This window comes from Rhinoderma darwinii, chromosome 5 (genome assembly GCF_050947455.1).
Source record: "Rhinoderma darwinii isolate aRhiDar2 chromosome 5, aRhiDar2.hap1, whole genome shotgun sequence".
NCBI lineage: Eukaryota > Metazoa > Chordata > Amphibia > Anura > Rhinodermatidae > Rhinoderma > Rhinoderma darwinii.
Genome location: NC_134691.1, coordinates 80,542,269 through 80,566,568, shown reverse-complemented (window position 1 = coordinate 80,566,568; position 24,300 = coordinate 80,542,269). Strand labels below are relative to the sequence as shown.

The following is a 24,300-nucleotide window of genomic DNA, read 5'->3' as shown; positions in this document are numbered from 1 at the left end:
GTGTGAACATACCCTTAGTCTTGTGTTTTACGCCTCGAATTACGTCCGAAAAAACGGCTCCAAACCGTCTGCAAACATCTGCCCATTGAATTCAATGGGTCTTACGGTGTTCTGTGCAGACAGGCTTTTTTTTTTTACGCTCCACTGTCAAAAGACGGCGCGTTAAAAAGACGCCCGCCTCAAAGAAGTGCATGTCACTTCTTGGGACGTAATTTGAGCCGTTTTTCATTGACCCCAATGAAAACCAGCTCCAATTACGTCCGTAAAAGACGCAGCGAAAAGTTCCCTGCAGTGCAGATTTGTAATCCGCAGCATGTCCATTTATGATGCTGGGGAAGTGAAAATCTGCAACAAATTGCAAATGTTGCGTTTTTTTTTTTTTTTTGCTGTGGAAAAGCTGTGAATGCTCAGCAAAAGTGGCAAGTAGGAAAAAAAAAGGTCTAATTCCTATATTTCAGATATAAAAAATGGTTAATACATACCACCTGTGGCGTTGCCATAGCAACAGCTCCTTGTCCCCTTGGCTGTTATCTGTGCTGTCTGCCTCCTGTGATGACGTGGTGTCCCATGTGACGCTGCAGCAGTCACATGGGACGCAGTGTCATCACAGGCGGCCAACTGCACGAAAACCAGACACGTGGATAACGCCTACAACGAAAAGCTGCACAGATTTGAACACAATATGGTCCTGCAGCATATCCATCCCGTGTGAACATAGCCCAACAGTGGAGCCTAAACAAAAACGTTTTTTTTTTTCTTTTTACCTTTTCATGTAACGCCCCTGTATGGACAACATACCGTAGGCTTTGGGTGAAAACGACATAAAGTTCACTTTCCTTTCCTTTTTTTTCTTTTTTTTAGTCTTGCAAATACTTTAGCGGACCTTAAGGCCGGCTTCACATGTAGCGTAAATACTGTGAATTTTCCGCAATGGATTTTGTTGCGGAAAGTCCGCCGCATAATACAGTAGTAGCAAAGTGGATGATATTTCAACAAATGCCATCCACGTGCTGCGTTAATAAGTAGAGAAATCGCTCAAATTGACCTGCAAATAGCAGATATTGTGATTTGTGCGGCGGAAAAGCTGCTATTCCTGCTGCCAAAATCGCAACTTAGAAAACTAAATAAATCTTATACCAGAATTCTGTGCTTCTTCAGGTCGGCCTCCTGGGATGATGTTTCATCCTATTTGATTGGCTGCAGCAGTCACACAGGGTGAAACGTCATCCCAGGAGGCCGGGCTACAGGACGACAGAGGGGTGCGTCACCATGGCTATGGGTAAGTCTTAAACCTTTATTTTTTACGTGCCGTTTTCCGCAGCAGAACTACCGCCCGAAAAACTCCCTGCGCCATCCAGGGTGGATACACTGTGTGTTTTTACGCTCTGTGTGAACATACCCTAACAGAAAAAAATAGGTGCCAGTAGCAACTTTCTATCCATGTTTTGTACCCATCTTCTGAAAATGTGACCCGCCACCCCCTTTCTATATAAAACAAAAAAATTGTAAATTAGAAAATGAATTTTTTTTTCTTTAAAAAAAATTACTAGAAAAAAATAAATGTGTATATCTCTGATAAATTTAGCCATTAAGAAGTTTGAAGGTACATCATTGTCATAAAAACTGGCTACTCATTTATCAAGCTTGGTTACTTAATCACGTAATCTCATTTTCGATATAAATTCAGGAACAGCTGTCCCAGCTCAGATAGGATTAACCCTTATGGGACCAGATAAAGTGGAAAGAACACTGTTCTTTGAGGATGCGCCTCTTGCCAGGGGTTAAGGAGAGTTGCTTAGCAGGCTTCCCAATAATTACATCCATGCTGACGAGCAGTTGGTGGGAGAAGAAATAATTTAATCCTGGCTGAGCTCTCGTACTGCAAAGTCATTTAAATGGCAGCAGCTATTCTACAAAAAGTGCGCTGCTACTGCGGGGGGAGGACATTTGTCATAGGTTGTGGTGGTCACTATGGGCTGCAACTATGGAACCTCATCTTGTTCTTCTGCATTTATATTGTGGTCTATATGACCGTACTGTCTGTCTGTAAAAGCTGTTATCAGGCACTAGGTCACTGAAAGTCATGAGAATACCCGTGGCTTGGTTTCCAGATAGGCCTGGAAGACTGTACATAAAACCATACTATGCAGGTGATGCACAACTCTTGCTTCCTAGTAGTAATCTGGGTCCTCGGATGAAATACTAGTTGCAATAAAAATAAAAGATTATCTGCAATGGATCTTCGTTTATAGTCCCCTGATGAAATGTCATTGGCTATAGAAAGATCTTAGATTTTTGCACTTCACAGGGTGATGCCATCAACAGACTGCTGAGGGTTAATAATGGCAGCCCGGCTGTCGTACATTTCCTGAAGCTGCGCTTTGTGTGTAACATTAGGAGTGTAACGGGATTGGAAAGTGGGGAGGAGGGCGGCACTAGTATTTGGAGGTAGAGGAAGGTTGCTGTCCAGCAGCTGGTGGGGCCGCACAATGCCAGAGTAAGCAGATGTGGAACGTGGCCTCTTTAGTGTCACTTTCCATTTAGCACCATGCACGAGATGTCTCTCTAATGCCTTCATAGCTCTTCGATCCCCATGGAAAATAGGTTAATCTGGACAAGACGTATCTGCTCCTCAGTCTAGGTAGTCTCTGCTGGATCTTGGGTGAGGGGCCTTGTTCTTCCAGGTCACAGGCAGGAAGCGACTAGATGGAAAAATCTACGAAAGGCCAAAGTAACGCTGCACTGGAGTCGTCTGCTACTGTTGTTGCTCAGGCATTTGTATTAGTCCATCCCCTAATGTTTTATATTTGCTGGAATAACTTCCTTTTTTAGTTTTTTTTTTTAAAATTTGGCTTTCATTTTCAGACTTTATACCAAAATATCCAGGGGCTGCCACAGATGTCACACTGAAATGTGCAGAGATGTCTTTATTATAGCCACTATAGTAACACAAGGCTTGCTGCCCAGCTTTTCCAAACTACAGCATGGGAAATACAGCTGGTTACGCTGTGATACATTCTGACGTGCATGGGTAAGCAGGTTTGCCTTTCAGGGGTATAGGAAAGCTGGGTGATATTCCTTGTGGAAGCTGTACTGGTCAAAGTTGACTAAAGTAAGGAAAAAAAACCCTTGTATACCATACATAGAATAAATATGTAGTTGATCTTCGGTGTTTATCAAGTCACAAAGCCGATACACCCTCATCGGACAGTTTTTTTCATATATATATAAAATAATCAGCAGACAGTGAACATCCCATCCTTTATTTTCAGAGTAAACAGAGCTGTGCAAACATTGCAGGATCAGTTCACCATCTGCTATAACATATCCTACATTTAAAGGGCCACTGCACGTTCTCTAGAAATACATGGCATGTCTAGTGTAGTTGCAGCAGTTCTGCGCTCCTTCCCAGACTGTGTTGTACAACAAGGCGTTTCCACTATTGTGACATGAGCTGAAAGAGGATGTGAAGAGCGGCGGTGAGGTTATTGGTCTGTCATCTCCAGCTTGTGGCTTTAGTCACAGCCTGATCTTTGTCTGTACCTGATAAATCCGATGTGTGCGAGACGCATGGAGCTGTAATATGTGACCACAATGCACTGTATTCCTTGGGGTTTAACCCCTTGTGTTCAGGGTATACTGCAAACCTATGCAGAAAAGACACACTTGGCACGTTTTGGCCCCATATATCCATGTGTATGCCATAAACTGTGCACCCCTACGTGTTTCTTGGTCAGGCATATGGCCCAATTGTGGCGTAAACGGAGCCTAAGGCCGTATATTCCATATAGCTGTGCGACATCGCTTTCACTGCTGTATGGCATGTGGTTATAACAATGTGCTGATTCCGCATCCAGGTGAAGACTCTGCAGGGACTACTTTTCGCTGGTTTTACGCTAAATAAGTTGATCAACTACGTTGTGATTTAGATCCCCCCCCTGGCCTTCGTCAATGCTTGTCATATGAACACTACCTGCTGTATTCTTCAGGTTCCGGTACTTTATTTTAACCTTTAACATTGCGCATATACGGTTTGGTTCCAGCTTTTCAGTTGTAGTTGCAGCTTGCAGTCTTTGGGTGTAATGCCTTTGACTCCTGTGGGAGCGATAGTTCAGCCTGACTTTATAGCATGTTAATGTATTTAGGCTCCAGTCCGACATGCAGAGCGATTCTCAGTAAGTGTTTCTGACAGGTCTGATTATAAACCGTCATTCTGCGCGCTCACCTTCTGTCGCGCCGCTCGCTGCAGAGATGCATGGGGGCTTGTTCAAGGTGACCTTTCCTCGAAGATCCTTTAATGACCGTTTCTAGACCGGCTATTTGGTTATTGTGCGATGTACGTATTCCTATTATCACGACTAGAGGAGCGTGCCAGCTTTCCGGCAATTCTACTACTGCCTGCGCGCATATACCATCCTAAGTCACCTGTACTAGATTGACAAACCAGAGTTGCATGCTGGGAAAACAGATGACCTAGACTACATACATCTCCAGCACGTGTCTTTACATACGTTTCACTAGGAAATCATCCTAGAAATTTGCTGCCAGAGCTGGACTTTTTGGGTGGTTTTCTATTGTCTATGGAAGTTCTTATTGGCCGGTTACTAAAAAATTCAGACTTGCTCTAACTGGCTCCTGAAGCTAGCAGCAGTGTGTCTCCCCCACCTCCACAACGCTCACCTGTGATGCTGCGGTAACCCCATAATATGGCTGTGTTTATCTTGTGCAGCAATTATTACAATATTAAGACTTTTTGTAGCGCTACTGATCAATTTTAACTATTGCGCTACAAATGCAGTCCAAATGAATACATGGAGTTGCATGCAATCTTGTGGACTGCAGCTGTCACTCAAGAGTTAAAATCTATCAGTAGCGCTACAAAAAGTCTAGGTGTAGCCCTGGCTGAACACGTTTTCTAAGTCCATATGCAATAGTTTTATTTAACCCCTTGTTCCTCAGTTTGCGCTTTTTTTCTTACCTGTCACTGGGTCATATAAGTTGAACTGGCTAACTGACCTGGATAGCGCGGTCTACCTGATTCCAACTCTGTGTTTACGCTCTGTATAGAGGCAGCCAACACAACAGTGGGCCATATCTCTGGAAACGGGGTCCAGGAAAAACCGCACTGGAATCAGGGAGACTTTTACTATTCAGGTCAGGTTCTCTTTAAGGAAACAAGTATTTTAGGTCTTTAATCTATTTAAATTTTTTTCTCCATCTCCACAGGCCATAACTTTTATTTTTTATTTTTTTCCTGTCGACATAGATGTTTGAGGGCTTGTTTTTTTGCAGCACAAATTGTATTTTTATTACAACCATTTTGGGGTACATATAATGTGTTTGTATAACTTTTTAAATATTTTTTTGTTGTAAAAAAAAAAAACAACAATTAAATGCAGATACAGTATTTGTTTTGACCGTCTTCTCTGTGCAGAAAAAATGAACATGAACACTTTATTGTTTGCGTCGATAGAACGATGGCAATACCAAATTTATATATATATATTTTTTTGTTTTGGTTTTATTGTACTACATTATGTGTGTGTGTGTGTGTGTGTGTGTGTGTGTGTGTGTGTGTAAAAAAAAAAGTGTGTATATATAATATATATGTATATATATATATATATATATATATATATATATATATATATATATATATATATATATATATATACTTTTTTTTTTTTTTTGTCAACTGTGTTTTAAGTGTTTGTTTTTTGATCACATTTAATTATTTTTTTTTTGGGGAGTTGTGATGAACAAAAACAGCAATTCTCTTTTTTTTTCTTCTACCATGTTTATCATGGGGGATAAATAACGTGATCATTTTATAGCTCCGGTTGTTACGGCTGTAGTGATACCAATTATATGTAGTTTTTATTTCCTCCTATAATAGATCATGTGGAACTTGAAGAACATGGAATCAAAGTTAAGCACCATGGGCAAAAAACGCCATGAAAACCGCTTTCTCTGCCTCCCATTGATATCAATGGGAGGTCAGAGACGAAAACGTGGGAAGAGCATGAAGTTGTTTTTTTTTTTTTTTTATCCCCCCCCCCCCCCGCGAGAGAAAACGCCCCTGCCTCCCATTGAAATCAATGAGAGGTGATTTTGGCCGGTTTTTGGCGCGGTTTCCGATGTGGTTTCAGTGTCAAAAACGCCACCAAAAAACTCAGTGTGACCTAGCCCTTATATTGTCAGGCAGGGCTTAGTAGGGTCATGTCCATGGCAGACTTGGGAGCCTTTGTTAGGCCTTCGGCTGCAATGGCAACCCATTGGCATCCCGCAATCGCCTCAATGGACATACAGAAGGAGATTACGGCTGTCTGTATGCTGTAGCTGACACGAGCTGCTGAACCTGGGCGTTACATGTATGGCACAGTGCAGGGAAGGTATGATGGCCAGCATGTATCAGAAAATTTGTGTACCTGGTTACGTTTTAACTTTCTGTTCATAAATTTCTGTGCCGCTGTGAATAAATGTATTTGGATAAACGAATAGTGGGGCTCCTATTAAAATTGAATGTGTATTGATAGTGAAGAGTGGTGGTTGTATGCAGATGTCATCAAACCTGTGACCCTGATTTCAGATGCATGTAAAAATCTGAAATCATGGGGCTTAAGTAGCATGGGAGCCATGGATATCACGATATGAAGACAAATGTCGCATTTACATAATGTTATATTGGGAAATTGGCAGTCAAGTATTCCCTAATATTGTATTAAAAGTGACTGGAAGCGCAGTATAAATGCTCATGTCCTGATATATATTTTCTTTTGGGGCACTCGCCAGGAAAGGGTCAAACATGAAGGGATTTCCCGTGATGTGTAATACCTTGCATTGCCCCACATGTGTATATATTTTTTTTTGGATCCTCCAGAAGTAAAATTGTAAAGCTTTTTTTAAAAATTGTGGACCATTGGATCAGATTTTCGTAGGTTGGAAAAAAGAAATTATCACCTATTCACAAGATAGGTGATAATTTTCTGATCGCTAGGGGCCCCACAGCTTAGACACCCACCGGTCGTGAGAATGCGGGACCCGAGCCCCCGTTTTCTCCTCACTGATGTATTGCAGTGAGCAGGACGTTTAATGCAGCGGCGGTCGAGCATGTGTGCTGCCGCTTCATTCAAAGTCTATGGGATAGATGAAAATAGAGTACAATGCTCGACTCTTAGGGTATGTTCACACGTAAACTGCATTTACGTCTGAAATTATGGAGCTGTTTTCAGGAGAAAACGGCTCCGTAATTTCAGACGTAATTGTTCGTTCTCGCATTTTCTGAGGCGTCATTGACGGCCGTAATTTAGAGCTGTTCTTCATTGAATTCAATGAAAAACGGCTCAAATTACGTCCAAAGAAGTGCCCTGCACGTCTTTGACGAGGCAGTCCATTTATGCGTCGTCGTTTGACAGCTGTCAAATGACAATGTGTAAATGACAGGTTGCCGGCACAGTACGTCGGCAAACCCATTCAAATGAATGGGCAGATGTTTGCCGACGTATTGGAGCCGTATTTTCGGGCGTAATTCGAGGCATAATACGCCTCGTTTACGCCTGAAAATAGGTTGTGTGAACCCAGCCTTACCGTCGTTCTTCTAGACAGTGAATGGAGTGGCGGGCGCGTGCTCGACTGCAATGGATGCAGTGAGGGTGGGTCTTGGGGTTCGTGACCACCGTTCTCATGATCCAGTAGGGGTCCCAGCGATCAGAAACTGGATAGGTGATAATATATGATTTTGGCAATACCACTTTAAGCCCCTTGTTCGAGGCCCCCTGTATGACTGTCAAGCAGACCCGGTCTTTCCATGTATGGATTACATTGGTCACATGTAATACTACATACATATAATATACATTTATCTCTCATGGTGCATTGAAAACACATGGCTTGGAAAGGCCGGCTCCGTCTGACCTTCTTTTCAGATATTAGATATTTAGAGCGTACTTCAATCGTCGTCTCCTCTCCCCATGAGCCGACTTGCAGACTAAAATATTAATGATCTACTTTCAGGAATACTTCAGCATAAGTGGTTGTGTTTCAAATAACCTACGGTATCTCTCTCAGGAAGTATTTGGCCAGTGGCATGCAGCCCGATGTAGGGAAACGTTCAATAAATAGAATTGTCCTTCAGTCGTGTAGTGTTCGGAGCTGTCATGGCTTTACTTATTAAAGCAGCCTATAGGTAAATGATGTCTGCGGGGAAGGGTTAAGTAGGGTTGTTTGGGTATAATCCGGATTGAGAGCACACGTCCTTCCCCTAGTTTTACCTTTGTACCTTTCATTGGATTAAATCCTCATCCTGCTCTCTTTACATAATAGACCCAGTTTGCTGTAAACTTGAAGCATTCATCATTTGGTTTGGGAAAAGTTACTCTACGGGCTGCCGGTCACTGTCTGTCTCCCTTTTTATATCCTGGAATATGCTATGCTTTCTGTAGTCTTTCTATATCACACTAGAAGGGCTTATTCAGATGAACGTGTAATACGTCCGTGCTACGCGCTTCGCACGGACCTATGTTAGTCAATGGGGCCGTTCAGATGGTCAGTGATTTTCACGCAGCGTATGGCCGCTGCGTAAAACTCACGACATGTCCTATATTTGCCCGTTTTTCGCACATCACGCACCCATTGAAGTCAATGGGTGTGTGAAAACCGCGCACGGCACACGGACGCACTTCCGTGTGCCGCGCGTGATTCGCTCTACAGTAGTTCAAACTATGAATGAAAACAGAAAAGCACCACGTACTTTTCTGTTTACAAACATACAGAGTGTCATAATGATGGCGGCTGGGCGAAAATCACGCAGCCGCGCATCATACGGGCCTGCCACACGGAGCTGTTAAGTGCCTTTTGCACGCACAAAATGCACACGCTCGTGTGAATCCGGCCTTAGGGATAAATGCAATTGAAATGTTCTTGCGATGTTCTTCCAGGATGAATAATCTCTTCGTGGTATTTTTTTGTCGCTGCATTGACCAGATATATGTCCACCAACATTTCACATTATATTCCCAATAACACTGTATTTTTATTTTTTTCGTAGTGGTTTTACGTTTTTAGGGCATGTGAGGTTTTGTTACTGTTCTGGGAATAGTAAAGTGAAAAATAATTTTATGTGGAAGGTTTTTTTGGGCGACAACTATGTCCCATTTTCTTTTCTCCAGTGTCAAATAGCCCTAATGTTTTATAACTTAAGAATTTATTAAAACAAGAATTGATAAAAGGTGTAATATTGTGACAATTACTGTCTGCAGCAAGGCCTATACCTGTATCCTCCACCAGGTCACGCAGTTATCCAGATGCTAATCGGGGACATACCGTTGTCCCTCGTTCTATATTTATAATCTGAATTAATGTGAAATGGTGTATAAATGGCTCGTGCACACAGCAAAGCCATGTATAGGAAGCCCACATGGCGGCACACCGAGTGAGAACCAGTAGGCACATAAGTCATGTGCAGGGGGGGGGGCGTATGTTGTGGCTGGACAGCAGTAACAGATATATTTGTTAGAAAATGTAAAGGTCCTAATGGGACAGTCTGATTTTCATAATTTTGGAATATGAAATGAAATTGAAGTTTTTAAATGGATCAAAATAGCAGTCAACATTTGGTTGTTGGGATGACCCCAGGCCGGTAAACCACCGTCCCAGCCGGTATTCACACTGGGAGACCGGTAGAAGTGAGAAAATGTTACCGGCAATAGCAAGTTCTGGTATTTTTGCGTAATAACACAGGGCATGCGCAATCAGGTGACTTCTTAATTGGATTGGGTACTTCTCCATTGCCAGGCCGCCCAGTTCCCAGACATGTGCACACTGCCTGCCTACACAGCCCTGAGAGACGAGCAGAGGTCCGAGCAGGAAGACACTGACTTCGTTACAGTGAGTCCGTGTATGACTGAGGTTCCCAGACCCAATTGCAAACCACACGCAGTGTAAAGTCATGCCCCCAAAACAGCATCTTTTTTTTTTTTACCCATATTTGAGAAGATTTGCCAGTTTTTGTGGTGTTTTTTTTTTATGTGACTTGCACAAAATTACTTTTAAAAAGCGTCACGAAATCGGCATTTGTAAATACACCCTGAACTTGGCCGATGTTTTTTCTGTGGAAAAGGTGGCAATCCTTTTTGTTGGTCAAATGTGAATTAAGAACCTAAGAATGGTGAACGTCTGCTTTTTCTGTTTGTGGAGCTGTCGGCACTGAAGATCCTGTCCAGTAATGTCACTGAAGGACTCCGATGCCTGACCTTCATCTCGCTCTATCCCTCTATATTGTCGACTCTCATTCTGGGTGAATTTTTGTTCGAGCCAGAAAATTATTTTCGAATTCCTTATCCTGCTATTCCATTACACAAACCAGTCTGACCGTTTTAGTAGCTACACATAGAAACTCTCCTTGACTTTAGTAAAAACCAAATTAAAAATAGAGATGCATCTGGTTGGGGCCGGATTCACACGAGCGTGTGCGTTTTGCGCGCACAAAAAAACGCGGTGTTTTGCACGTGAAAAAGGTACGTGCGTCGTCCGCATATGGTGCGTGGCTGTGTGATTTTCGCGCAGCCGGCATCATTATGACACACTTTCAGTTTACAAACATAACAAGCACGTGGTGCTTTTCTGTTTTCATTCATTCATTTTACTACTGTTGCGCGAATCACGCACGGCACCTGGAAGTGCTTCCGTGCGCCGAGCACGATGTTCACGCACCCACGGCCAAATATAGGACATGTCGTGAGTTTCACGCCGCGGACATACGCTGCGTGAAATTCACTGACAGTCTGAACGGCCCCATTCATTAACCATTAACATAGGTCCGTGCGACGCGCGTGAAAATCACGCGCGTAGCACGGACATATACGTTTGTCTGAATAAGCCCTAACAATGAAGGGGAATGTGGCGCACGGCTCCTTCAAGCAACTGATCGGTTGAGGTGTTGTCTGACCCCCCACTAATCTGAAAATTGATGGCCTCCTAAGGAGAGGACATCCATATCGGTCACGTAAAACCCCTTGAACCATAATCACAGGACACCACAGTACTATACACAAAGAGGCAGCGTCTTCTACTTGTCAGGAAACTATGACCAAAGGGCTCCTTCACACGAGCGTAGCCCACCTCGGACGTGAAAAACTGCCGAGGTGGACGCGTTGTCACGGATCCCCCACAGACTACAGTCTATGGAGGGATGCATGACACGCAGTAAAATAGGACATGTCTTATCTTTCACCGGAGCATTCACACACTCCGTTAAAGCAACGGTAGTGTGAATGGCCCCGTTGAAATGCATGAGTCCGTGTGAAGGCCGTTGTTTTAACAGCCGTCACACGGACGCGATTCACGCTCGTGTGCATGAGACCTTAATGTCCGGGGCTAGTAAAAAGTGTCTGTTATTTTTTCTTCCAGAAACCACACCGCTCTGGTCCATGGGCTATGTTTGGTATTGTAGATCATCAGCATTCAATTCAATGGAAATGAGCTGCCATACCAGACACGTCCCATGGACAAACCTAATCCTAGAAAACCTCATTGACTATTTTTAAACCTGTTCGCTTATGCATAGGATGCTTAAATAATGCAGGACTAGTATACAAGGTTTTTCTATTTGACTACTCCTATGAAGCACAATGTTCATACAAAATCTCAACCTATTCCACGGGTCCTCTGGGACTTCATGGCTAACTTGTAGTCTCCAAGCTCTGGCCTAAGGGATTACAGCTGTTGGGTGATGGTGTAGGGATAAAGGGGATTGTCCAGAATTTGAAAAACACGGCTTTCTTCCAGAAACAGCGCCACCCTTGTCCATGGGTTGTGTCTGGTATTGCAGCACAGCTCGATTTGAAGTAAATGGGGCTGAGCTATAATAGCCCTTAAAATCTGTGTACAGGTGTGGGGTGGTTTTTGGAAGACACCTTGAGGCCAAATGCACATGATGCGTATTACGTGTGGCAAATCGGCAGCGTAATAAAGTACCAGCAAATAAAATGAGATTTGAAGAAATCTCATCTACACGTTGCAGAATTTTTCTACACATGAATTGACCTGCGCTGCGTATTTTAAAATCTGTAGCATGTCAATTCTGCGTTTCCGTGTCCATTTATCTTGTATTTCTGCCTGTGAATATTATCGGACTAGCTTTTTTTTTTTAAAAAAAGCTCACCAAACCCGCAGTGTAAGGCTGGATTCACACGAGCATGTTCGGTCCGTAAAGGACGGAACGTATTTCGGCCGCAAGTCCCGGACCGAACACAGTGCAGGGAGCCGGGCTCCTAGCATCATAGTTATGTACGACGCTAGGAGTCCCTGCCTCGCTGCAGGACAACTGTCCCGTACTGTAATCATGTTTTCAGTACGGGACAGTAGTTCCACGGAGAGGCAGGGACTCCTAGCATCGTACATAACTATGATTCTAGGAGCCCGGCTCCCTGCACTGTGTTCGGTCCGGGACTTGCGGCCGAAATACGTTCCGTCCTTTACGGACCGAACATGCTTGTCTGAACTCAGCCTAATACAGCAAAGTAAATGAGATTCTAAGACCTCTCATCTACAGTTTGCAGAACCTTTCAACACGTGAATTGACCTGCAGTTTGTGTTTTAAAATTTGCAGCATGTCCATTCTGCATTTCTGCTTGCGAATTTTATCTGACTAGTTTAAACAAAAATGGATCAAATCCGCAGCATAAGTGCTTGTCCACATGTAACAGAATTGCTGCTTATTTTAAATCTGGAATTGCGAATGGAAAATAAGCAGCAGAATACAGTAGCAGCAACGTGGGTGACAATTAACAAATCTCATTCACACGCTGCGTAAAATTTCCGACCAGAAAATCACCTGCGGTGCGTATTTTTCATACTGCAGCGTGTCAATTCCTGCTGCGGGAAGTGGACTGAATTGCTGCGTTTTTCCCAGGAGATGTCACCGTCCCTCAGCATTGAAAAAAAACGCAGCAAAATCCGCACTATTTTCTGCAGTAAAAAAACGCAGGAAAATGGGGCTGTTTTTCTGCAGCGTAATATCTGCTAGTTTTAACGGAAATGCAGCAGACATTTTCTGCAGCAATTCCATTACGTGTGGACAAGCCCTTAAAGAGCACCTATTTCCACATCAAAATGTAAAAACAGCACCTAAGAAACATAGAAAAAAACCACCGCACTTTTAGTTTGGATTCCCACAGCGCAGATCTGCTGCATTGTTTTTAGTTTGTTTTTTATAGCCAAAACTAGAATTGGATCCAGTAGAGCAGACCTGACCTATAAGGCCTTTCTTTATATATTTCTTCTGTTTAGATTCCAATCCTGGTTTTGGCAAAAAAAAACCTGCATGCAAAATCTGTAGCAAATCTGCACTGTGGGAACCCAACCTTAGGTGCAGAATAACCGGCGGTTTTGATGCAGAATTTCGAGCAGGAAATCCGCAACGTGTGCATGTAGCCTTAATGGGATCTAGTAACTATGGCAAAAATAAGGACATAAATTGCTCCAGCCGAATATACTTCTATCTCTGCAGCTTGAGGAGGGGGAGGTCTGTGTGACATACGTCCCCCATCCATGCAGCTGTATGGACGTGATATGAGCAGCTGTACTGACCGCCTTCGCTCTGTTTTTAGGTGTGTTCCGGTTTGCCAGTGACCACACATGGGTAGCTCTGTTGAAGCCTTTATATTGGTGCCCGTTTTCTAGAAAAATTGGTGTGTTTTTTTGTTTCCATTAAAGGAGCTATCTAGTTGGGTATTTTTTTTCTCTACATGATTAGGAGGGACCATCTGTTCTTTGTTAAATGTTTACAGAAACCACTTTCCCTAGAAGATGTGAGACGTTGCTGGTCTACCAAACATTGCTAAACTTCAGCCTCCCCCGCCCCTCCCCCACTTATCGCTGGTTTGTGTTTCAGATTTTAAATAAACCTCTATTAGTGGATGTGGAGTTGCCAATCTTCATAGTATCTGCTCATTGCATGGATTTTACAGACCTGGCATGTGTGTATCTGGCTACATCTGGGATTCGGTGGGACATTATTGTGTTTACAAGCTGTTGCGATACTGCAATGAAGGACCGAATCTCTCCAGTCAATTTTTAAAAAGTTTTTGCTGTTGGGGTATGAGCCATTTTTCAAGTTTAACAATCTGTACTTTTCATAGACTTAATGATTTTCAGTCAAAATAATGTCTCCAACCAAGTTCATACAACTTGCCTGACTCTGTTGGACTTTTGCATTGTGGGTCCGATTTAGAATGAGCTGCCACCTTCTGGTTGTGCTGAGTACATCTTGTGGAGAGGAACCTTGGGGGAAATATATTAAGAATGGCGTGGCAAACTCCAGTCTTAAGTGAATGTACGTTGGTGGAAAATCCACCAAATACAAAGTGCACACCTCGTTGGCGCATCTTTGGCTGTCCGTGCGACAAATGCAAATATACGCTGCTATGAGCAGGTGTAGATTTGCCCCGTAACTTACAGCAACTTCTGGCGTTCGTTATGATCTGTTGTTCCAGTGGAGGACCTGCCCCCTTTTATCGCCACTTTCGGAGAGAGTGGTGAAAAAGTAAAAAGTTGCAGATTTGAATGCAAATGTGGTGTGCGCCAAAATTTTCAACTGCGTAAAGTTGTAGATATGTATTTCCCCCTTTCTGTTCAACACTCGGTTGCCTAACCACATCCTGGTAATATCCATTTATGTTGCATTTTCCCCATACAGTGACTAATTGATCAAGCACCCTGTACTGCAACGCACAAAGCCCCCATATTTATTTAATATTTTTCTGTATTGCTATCGAACCAGTGGGCATCATTTGTCTTTCACCATCTGGACTCTTGGAAAAATGTTCTACATTCACTGTAGTAGAACGGGTATATGGACGTCTGTTGTTCCATTGTATTGTATATTACATGTACTGCTGCATAGTAGTTGGTTATTTTTTTTCAGGCCTTCATTGAAGGACAATTGACTGTATGTGATGATATAATTTGACTACTCCCATACCAAACAGTGTTGTTCTTGTTTCAGCATTCCCCATCGGAACCTTTTCTTGATAATTCTGTGCCGGATATGACTCGAATTGGTGGCCCCAATGCTCCTTTACTGACCACGGAAGACTTTTTGCCATCAGTGCAGTCTCAGCCTCAGCAGAAGAAAAGGAAGAAAAAAAACAACCACATTACTGCGGATGCTAGCAAAGGTTTTGGTCAGGAAGGTTTCCCGGGAGAGAACCCAGAGTTCTCAATTGAGGGAGCACCAGATGGGAAGAAAAAGAAAAAGCCCAAGGTTAAAAAAGAACCCAAGGAGCCAAAAGAGCCCAAAGCAAAGAAAGAGCCGAAGGAACCCAAGGCTCCTAAACAGCCCAAAACTCCCAAAGAGCCAAAAGAGAAAAAGGTGAAGTCAACCACACCTAAAGCAAAGAGCAGCAAGAAGGCAAGGTAAGCACAAATCCAGGCTCTGTTACAAGGGGGAAATGCCACCAGGTCTTGCCATTTCCTGAATTGGTAAGATAGTAATTTTGCATATATTATTGATAACAAAAATATAATAGTGTGTCCCTCAAAAGATCTACAGAAATGTTTACATTTAGGCTGGGTTCACACGAGCACATTCGGTCCGTAAAGGACGGAACGTATTTCGGCCACAAGACCCGGACCGAACACACTGCAGGGAGCCGGGCTCCTAGCATCATAGTTATGTACGATGCTAGGAGTCCCTGCCTCACTGTGGGACAACTGTCCCGTACTGTAATCATGTTTTGAGTACGGGACAGTAGTTCCACGGAGAGGCAGGGACTCCTAGCGTCGTACATAACTATGATGCTAGGAGCCCGGCTCCCTGCAGTGTGTTCGGTCCGGGACTTGCGGCCGAAATACGTTCCGTCCTTTACGGACTGAACATGCTCGTGTGAATCCAGCCTAATGATTAACACAAGGCAAACTTCTTGTGTACAGCACATCAGAAAGTGGAAGTGCGCTGTAATAGTTCAATGTAGTTGCGACTAAGTTGACTCCAAATCACTTATGACGGCAGGAAATGTTGCTTCAGGCTGGACCTTATGTTCTGTATTTCTGTGCTATTGTCTTAGTTGATATGAAAGTGCTCAGATCTCCTGTATATGTCCTTATTTTGGTTGGTTGAGAAGCAACTTTTCACCTTTTGAACACCATTTCATAGTTAACATAATTTTACAGGCTTCAGAGCTGAAATCTCCCAGTATCTTAATGCTGGCTCAATGTCTAAACAATGTTTGTTTATTTTCGTCACCACACACTGTATAGTAATCTGCTTGAAAAACGTTCTCACTGCGTTATAGGATTTCAAGTAAGCTGTTTGGTGCGTCTGTCGACTGTTTCCCATAGCAACCAGCAGAACTGTGAATGCAGCTCTTGACTATAATAAAAGTAAATCAGGACAAAACGAGTAATGCAGCGTATTTAAAAAGATATGGAGTTTATTATGTAGATGAGCTTCATATATTTTAAACTGGTGCTCAAAGTGGTCACTTGTTTTTCCTTGGAGGCTAGAGCTTCAGTGTCAAGATTCAGTATTCCAGATGCTTATTGTCTTTATGTAGAACATTAGATATGCCTATTTACATACAACATATTGTACGCCAGTAGTGGTAAATGGCATATAAGCATATGTTCCGGTGTGAATAGTCGTTGCCAGTGCAGCATTAGGATATACAGTAAAAGTCTAATTTGTGTGTTCAGATTTAACAATGTTTTACAACTACTCGGAATAGTTTTTAAACATCTGAACCTGTTTTTCAAGCTGTGGATAGTGTTGGGAAGTATATAATTTCCAGATGGAGGCACAGTCTGAAGTACCTAATCCAAATCGGCTCTGAAACACTGTTTTCATTAGGATTAAAATATATGTCAGATTAGTGTTAGAATTTACAATGCTTTCTGAGAATTTTATAGTTTTCAGGTTTTGTGGAAAAGCCTTTGACTAAGAAGTGTCTCCATGTTGAATTTTCTTCCCTTGAAAGAGCAATCCATTTATTTAAAAAAAAGAATACAATTTGCTACCAAATCAGTTTTTGGTTTTTCTTTGTGTTTTTACATTTGGACTGTGATTTGTGGTAACTCTCCACATTTAAACTCCTAACATGCATGGGCCTTCTACCTGGGTTAAGAGAGCCCCTCGCAGCCATTATTGGCTTTTATTAGATTTATGTAATGGTATTCGAAGATAGGTTTGAAGTTTGATAGGACGTACCATCACTGTCTGATCAATGGGGGGCTAAGCACAGGGACCCCTACATAGTCCCTTTTACTTTTCTCTGATGCAATGCTGCTCCCTACTAGAGCTTTCTGTAGAAATTTACAGCATGGCTCCCTTTAATTGAAGTGGGCTTTGTTGCAGTTCCTATATATTGCTGTGTTGGGGAAAAAGCCGAAGGGGTGTTGTGCACTTCAGCTTGCGTTACACACACACACACACACACACACACACACACACACACACACACACACACACACAGACACACACACACACCTAGCTGTTGCCACCAACATGTGTCGCTCATATTGACCTGAATAATCACATTAAGATCAGCCCCCTAGTGGTGACAGCAAGCAGCTGATGTGTGTAGAACAACCGTGCTCTATTTCTATGGAGCACCTTGGCCTATATAAGTTGTATGTAAATCCTCCATCTCACCTATGCTGCAGCGTTTTTTACACCCGTGACCATACTTGGTACGCTTTTAACAGGTTTCATCTTTTTATTGGTATATTTAAAATAACGTTTGGCAAACCCTGAATTTCCATTATATTGATGACTGCACCTTTTTAAAGAGGTTGAATCCTCTAGGGACCCCTTCATTAGTCAGAAAGGAGAGCCACGGCAAATGGCATCTATCACTCACCTCTGTCACACTTTGCCAGAATGGCCACCATTTAATACTACATTTTCCCTCCAACAGCCCCTGCTGGGGAAATGTATTGTCATCCAGAGCTCCCCAGCTATAACAGCTGATGGCTTGGGGGTCTTTGGAGGTCTTTGCTGTCAGCTTGCTATATTTAACTATTGTCTGGAATATCAAAACCACATCACCTGCAAATAGTTCAGGTAAAAGCAATGCTTTAAAGGGAACCTGTCAGCAGTTTTGAGGTCTCCAAACTGCTGACAGGGTGATATAGGGCGGGGGAAGGGCATTTTAAACATACATATTTTCTTGGTCATGCAAGTTGCATGGCCGAGAAAATATTTAATTCCCACAGCACGCCGATCGCAAGCACCACTGAGGCGGGGCTTGATCAAGTTATCCTGCACTGCCTGGTACTAGCCCCACCCCTATGCTCTGAGTGACTGCTCTAGAGGGGCCCTGATTGGTCGCTAGAGCAGTCACTCAGAGCAGTGACCGCCGTTCCAGGGGTATGAAACATCAGAAAAAAAAGGTACATTTTTAAAATTCCCTCCCACCCCTATAACAACCGGTCAGCAGTTTTAAAGCCCCAAAACTTCTCACAGGTCACCCTTTAATTAACAAATACAAGGTGATTTGAAAGCGATTACTTCCTGTACTAAAGGGGTTGCCCAGGACTAGAATAAGGTCCTGTTTTTTTTCTTGTTTTTTCTTTTCCCCCATAAACTGCACTTGTCCATAAGCTGTGCATGGTATTGCAGCTTATCCCCATTAAAGCGAATGAGACTGAGATGCAATACCAAATACAGCCCTCCGACAAGAGTGACACTGTTTTAGGGATGGAGCAGGACCTTTAAAATAGGCCAGGATCAACACTTTAAAAAAAATAATAATAAAAGTCTTTGAACATTGACATTATTTTTACTATCACAAGGCCATTGCTACGTGCTGTATTGCAGTGTGGACAAAATGCATTGAGGAAAACTGCTGAAATGTCAGATTTTAGTGCAGCGATCTCTGACTCTCCAAAACATAAATCTTGATGTCTGTCTCAGATCAGCAGTAGCCACTTGTATCAGACATTTTTCTTTTTTTTTTGTTAAATAGTGTCACCTTTTTAATTTAATATTGTTTAATTTCTGAGTTAACGGAAGTATACCGAAATATTTTTTAGGTTACCAAATAAATCTATTTTTCTATATTGTGATTTTGGGAGGCTGACATTAGTACTGTGGCGGCTTCTCACTTGATAATGGTTGGAGCTGTTCCATAGAGCAATGTCATTAGGGTTTCTTCACCTCACTTCATTACTCTGGATGTCTTATCTGATCAGTTTGGGAATGACTTATGTAACACATCAGTCATCCCTCATTGAGGTAAGAACTCCATGATTTTCATTTAAATCTGGCAAGGCCAACAATATGGCTGTAGGGATTAGTAAATGTAAAAAAAACAAATACAAATGATAGTAAAAGCGTCTTGTAATCTGACCGTTTGACAATGCTGGTTGTACTGTGGGAATCTGCATGTGTATATATCCTTCACCGCTCAGACGTTATCTGGGTCTGAGGCACTGTTGCGCCTGAATTCACATGGGAAGGCTCTATTCGTCCTTTCAGAGTAAATGTAGCAGGTGAAACGAGTGTGAGCAATAGCGCACAAAGTAGCAGCCCAAGCCTGGGTTTCTCCATACTACAATATCGCACTTTATTGGCCTAGAATAGGTTAAAGGCGTTGTCCAGGTTGGGGGCTGGTTTTATACTGATGAGCTATCCACAGAATACTCGGGTCAGATACTCGGACCCCGCACTGAGGAGGCAACCGGAGCAGCTGATTGGTGCGGGGCCTTGGTGTCTGACCCCTACTGATCATATACTGATGTCCTGTCATCAGTATAAAATACAGCCCCCAACCTGGACAACCTAAAAAAAAAAATATATATAAAAAAATAAAAACCTTTTAAATACATCTCCCTGCCTGGCATATTTGGAGGGGCGTACCACTGGCCTCAGAACACCTTGCGGAGGTTTCTCACACTTGTTTCACCTGCTGCATCTACTCTGAAGCGACAAACCTAGTGGAGTCTTCCCATGTGAATACGGGCGTAACAGTGCCTCCGATCCAGATAATGTTTGAGCGGTGTAGTGTATATACACGTGTGGATTGACATTTAAACGTTTTTGGGGATGCCAGCTTTAGGCTATGTTCACACGGAGTATTTTGGGGGAGGAATATCTGCCTCAAAATTCCGTTTGGAACTTTGAGGCAGATATTCCTCTCCCTGCACGCCGATTTTCGCGGCAATTATCGCGCCGTTTTTCGCCCGCGGCCATTGAGCGCCGCGGGCATAAAACAGCGAGAAATACGCTTTCTCCTGCCTCCCATTGAAGTCAATGGGAGGTCGGAGGCGGAAGCGCCCGAAGATAGGGCATGTCGCTTCTTTTTCCCGCGAGGCAGTTTTACTGCTCGCGGGAAAAAGACGCCGACGCCTCCCATTGAAATCAATGGGAGGCGTTCTCGGGCCGTTTCTGCCGAGTTTTGCGACGCGGTTTCCGCGTCAAAAAACTCGGCAAAATACCCCGTGTGAACATAGCCTTAACGTTCACCTGCTCCGTTATTTACACCAGATTTGCGGTCCAAATAAATATTTATTGTTTCTACAGTGGGGAATCTCCCAATTCTGATTCTTTTTATTCACTTTCATATTAAAGCGTCTGTCATGAATATGTATGCATGAGGTTTCTATACCTGTGCAAATACTGAATATTGATTTGGGCCTAAAAGTATGGGATTTGAGTGACATGACTTCTTCCCCTTCCCATAAGCATGCCATAGAATCGTGTCCCCATTAAATCGCACACATTTTGTAATATTGCATACCTTGGGATCCGGTCCATGTATTTAAGTAGCTCAGGCCTTAACCCCTTCCTGCCTGAGCCATATATTTTTATATTTTTTAACTTTTTCCTTCCTGCCTTCCAAAAATCATAACCTCTTTATTTTTCTGTCAACATAGCCATAGAAGGGCTTTTTTTTGTTTGTTTGTTTTTGCGAGACAAGATGTAGTTTTTAATGTGCATGGAGATCAATACAATTCCGGGGCTAACAAATTGAGAGATATATATATATATATATATATATATATATATATATATATATATATATACACACACACATCCACAGAGTAAATATAAAATGCCTACACAGCCCTGTTAAAATGCCAGGTGTTTGTCATATTAAAAAATCCGTACAAGATTAGTCATTTCAGAACTTTTTCCACCTTTAATGTGACCTATAATCTGTACAATTCCATTGAAAAACAAACTGAAATCATTTAGGGGGGAAAAATAACAAAACTACAATAATGTGGTTGCAGAAGTGTGAACGCCCTCTTATGATTGGGGATGTGGTTTGTGTTTTAGAATTAGCCAATCATATTTACACTCATGTTAAATAGTAGTCCGTACACCGCTCCCATTATTTAAAGTGATTCTGAGTAACCCCATATAAAGTTCAGCTGTCCTATTAGGATTATCCTGACATTTTCTTTGTTGCATGTGACAGCAAAAGCCATGGTCCGTAAAGATCTTACAACACATAAAAGGGATCTGATTGTTGAAAGGCATCAGTCAGGAGAAGGGTACCAAAGAATTTCCAAGGCATTAGATATACCATGGAACACATTGAAGACGGTCATCAAGAAGTGGATTACATTTGGCACAGCAGTGCCATTACCAAGAACTGGACGTCCCTCAAAACTTGATGAAAAGACCAGACGAAAATTGGTCCGGGGTGCTACCAAGAGGCCTACAGCAACATTAAAGGAGCTGCGGGACTTTCCGGCAGGTACTGGTTGTGTAGTGCATGTGACAACAATCTCCCGTATTCTTCATTTGTCTGGGCTGTAGGATAGGGTGGCAAGACTGAAGCCTTTTCTAACAAAGAAAAACATCCAAATCCGGCTATGTTTTGCAAAGACCTACATCAAGTCTGCCAAAAGCATGTGGTGTTATGGTCTGATGAGGCCAAGGTTGAACTTTTTGGCCATAATTCCAAAAAGTATGTTTGGCGCAAAGCCAATACTGCACATCACCAAAAGAACACCATACCCACAGTGAAGCATGGTGGAGGCAGCATTATGCTTTAGGGCTGTTTTTCTGCAGCTGGATCTGGGGCTTTAGTCAAGGTGGAGGGAATTATGAACAGTTCCAAATATCCGGCAATATTGTCACAAAACCTGCAGGCCTCTGCCAAAAAGCTGAAGATGAATTTCACCTTTCAGAATGACAACGACCCAAAGCATACCTCCAAATCAACAAAAAAATGGCTTCACCAGAAGAAGATCAAAGTTTTGGAATGGTCAAGCCAGAACCCAGACCTGAATCCCATTGAAGATCTGTGGGGTGACCTGAAGAGGGCTGTATACAGGAGATATCCTCGCAATCTGACAGATTTGGAGCGCTTTTGAAAGGAAGAGTGAGCAACAATTGCCAAGTCAAGATGTGCCATGCTGATTGGCTTTATGACCGCATTCAGTCTTTTTGGGCAAAAGTCTAGGGGTAATTCAACAAAGTATTTGTTTTAAGGGTGTGCATATTTATGCAACCACGTTATTTTTTTATATCCACTGTAGAGGGAGAGATGGGTATAGGGAGAGGGAGAGATGGGTAGAGGGAGAGGGGGAGATGGGTATAGGGAGAGCGAGTGATAGAGATATATATTTTGGTGTCACCATGTTCTGAGACCCATAACATTTTTATTTTTCCATCGATGTGTGAGGGCTAGTATTTTTTGCTGGCGAGCTGTAGTTTTGTATTTCTTCCATTTTCGGATACATGGGACTTTTTGATCAGTTTTTATTCTTTTTTTTTTTTTTTGTGGAAGGTAATGTGACCAGAAAACGGCAATTGTGGCAGGATTTATATATTTTATTTAATACGTCGTTAACCGTGTTTGATAAAAACGCTGTATGTTAATAGCTCTGTGTTTTACAGCATAGAGATACCAATTATGTTTTATCATTGTTTACGTTATTTAGGGGGGGGGGGGGGTTTGGCTTTTTTTAAACTTATTTTTTTTTTAAATTTATTTAAAAATGTTTTGTATTTTCTTTAACTTTTCATTTATTTATTTTTAAGAACCACTAGGGGTTTTGAACAAGCTATCTTTAGGTCACTGGTACAATACACTGCAATACTTCTGGCAGGGCTTTATAGGAGGACAAATATGGCAGACCTGGGGGGCCTTCATTAGGCCCCTAAACTGTCCTGACAACCATTGGCACCGCGCAATCACGTTGTGCCGATGGGGTGGCAGAGGGGGCCTTCTGTTTAATGAGTTAAATGCTGCTGTCGCTATTGACCACGGCATCTAAGTGGTTAAAAGGCCGAAATTACATTTCTCTCAGATTCCAGACGTTAAAGCATGGTGTCAGCTGTAATAAACAGCTGACACACGCAACATACAGAACAGACTCAGCCTGTGAGCCTGCTCAGTATTTGTTATGTTGGGAAGGGGTTAAAGTGTATGCCTACCGATTTTTTTTTATTTTTTTTTTTTTTTATTTTATTAAACCAAAGTTTTTTAGTATATCTTTCTATTGGTTGAGGGGTGTTTTTCTGATACAGAGCTCCAAATCCATCGATTAAATAAAATTAAATGATACAATTTGGCCTGCAGCCGCCCCTAGGTGACTGTTAGGAGTTTACTGCATATGGTTTTATTATTATTATTATTATTATTATTATTATTATTGAGCTCACTGTATAAATAGTATGTAGTAAGCTTATAAACTGCCTCTAGTGGTAGCTTCAAGCAGTTAGGATTTTATAATTTTAAAGGCCATTTCAAAGGAATTTTAAATTAATGTTTTTTAAATTACATTTTTTAAATTGACATTTTCTTTTTACAATACCGCTTCTATGTATCCTATATACATAGAAACTGCATCGTTCTGTCTCAGCCGATTCAGTCAGCTCAGCTGAACTGACGGCTCAGCTTATATCAGGTCCTCTGACACACAGGACCCAGCTGAAAACTATCACATCTCACTTTATAACTTAATGTTATCGATATTAGCTGGGTCCTGTGTGTCACTGAGCTGGGCTGACGGAATCGGATGAGACAGAGCAATGCAGCTTCTATGTACATAGGATGCATAGAAGCTGTACAGTGAAAAAGTTTTGTTTTTTTTCTTCATAAAAGTAAATTTAAGTTTCTTAAAAACACAGTTTTTCTGTATATAAAAAAAATCCTTTCAAGGGTGTACATAGCCTTTAATTCTATGTTTATGCAGGGGATTTGGAGCTGCAACTAAGATAAAGATCTATTAAGAAAATCCGCTGCACAAAATGTTGACTTATTTAGGTAAAACAAATAATTATTTAATGTAGACGTTAACCTTAAAGTCCAATATCTGAGAATTCAATAGATATGTGAAATCTTT

At 42.2% G+C, this 24,300-nt stretch overlaps 1 protein-coding gene across 2 annotated transcripts in view; it reads left to right on the top strand.

The window, feature by feature from the left end:
• CHD7 (chromodomain helicase DNA binding protein 7) overlaps window positions 1-24,300 on the top strand; it is a 128,670-nt gene that overhangs the window by 44,188 nt on the left and 60,182 nt on the right. For both annotated transcript variants that reach the window (XM_075826204.1, XM_075826203.1), the window contains exon 3: window positions 15,005-15,414. In XM_075826204.1, the coding sequence (XP_075682319.1) occupies window positions 15,005-15,414 (410 nt within the window). The remainder of the gene's footprint in view (window positions 1-15,004; window positions 15,415-24,300) is intronic.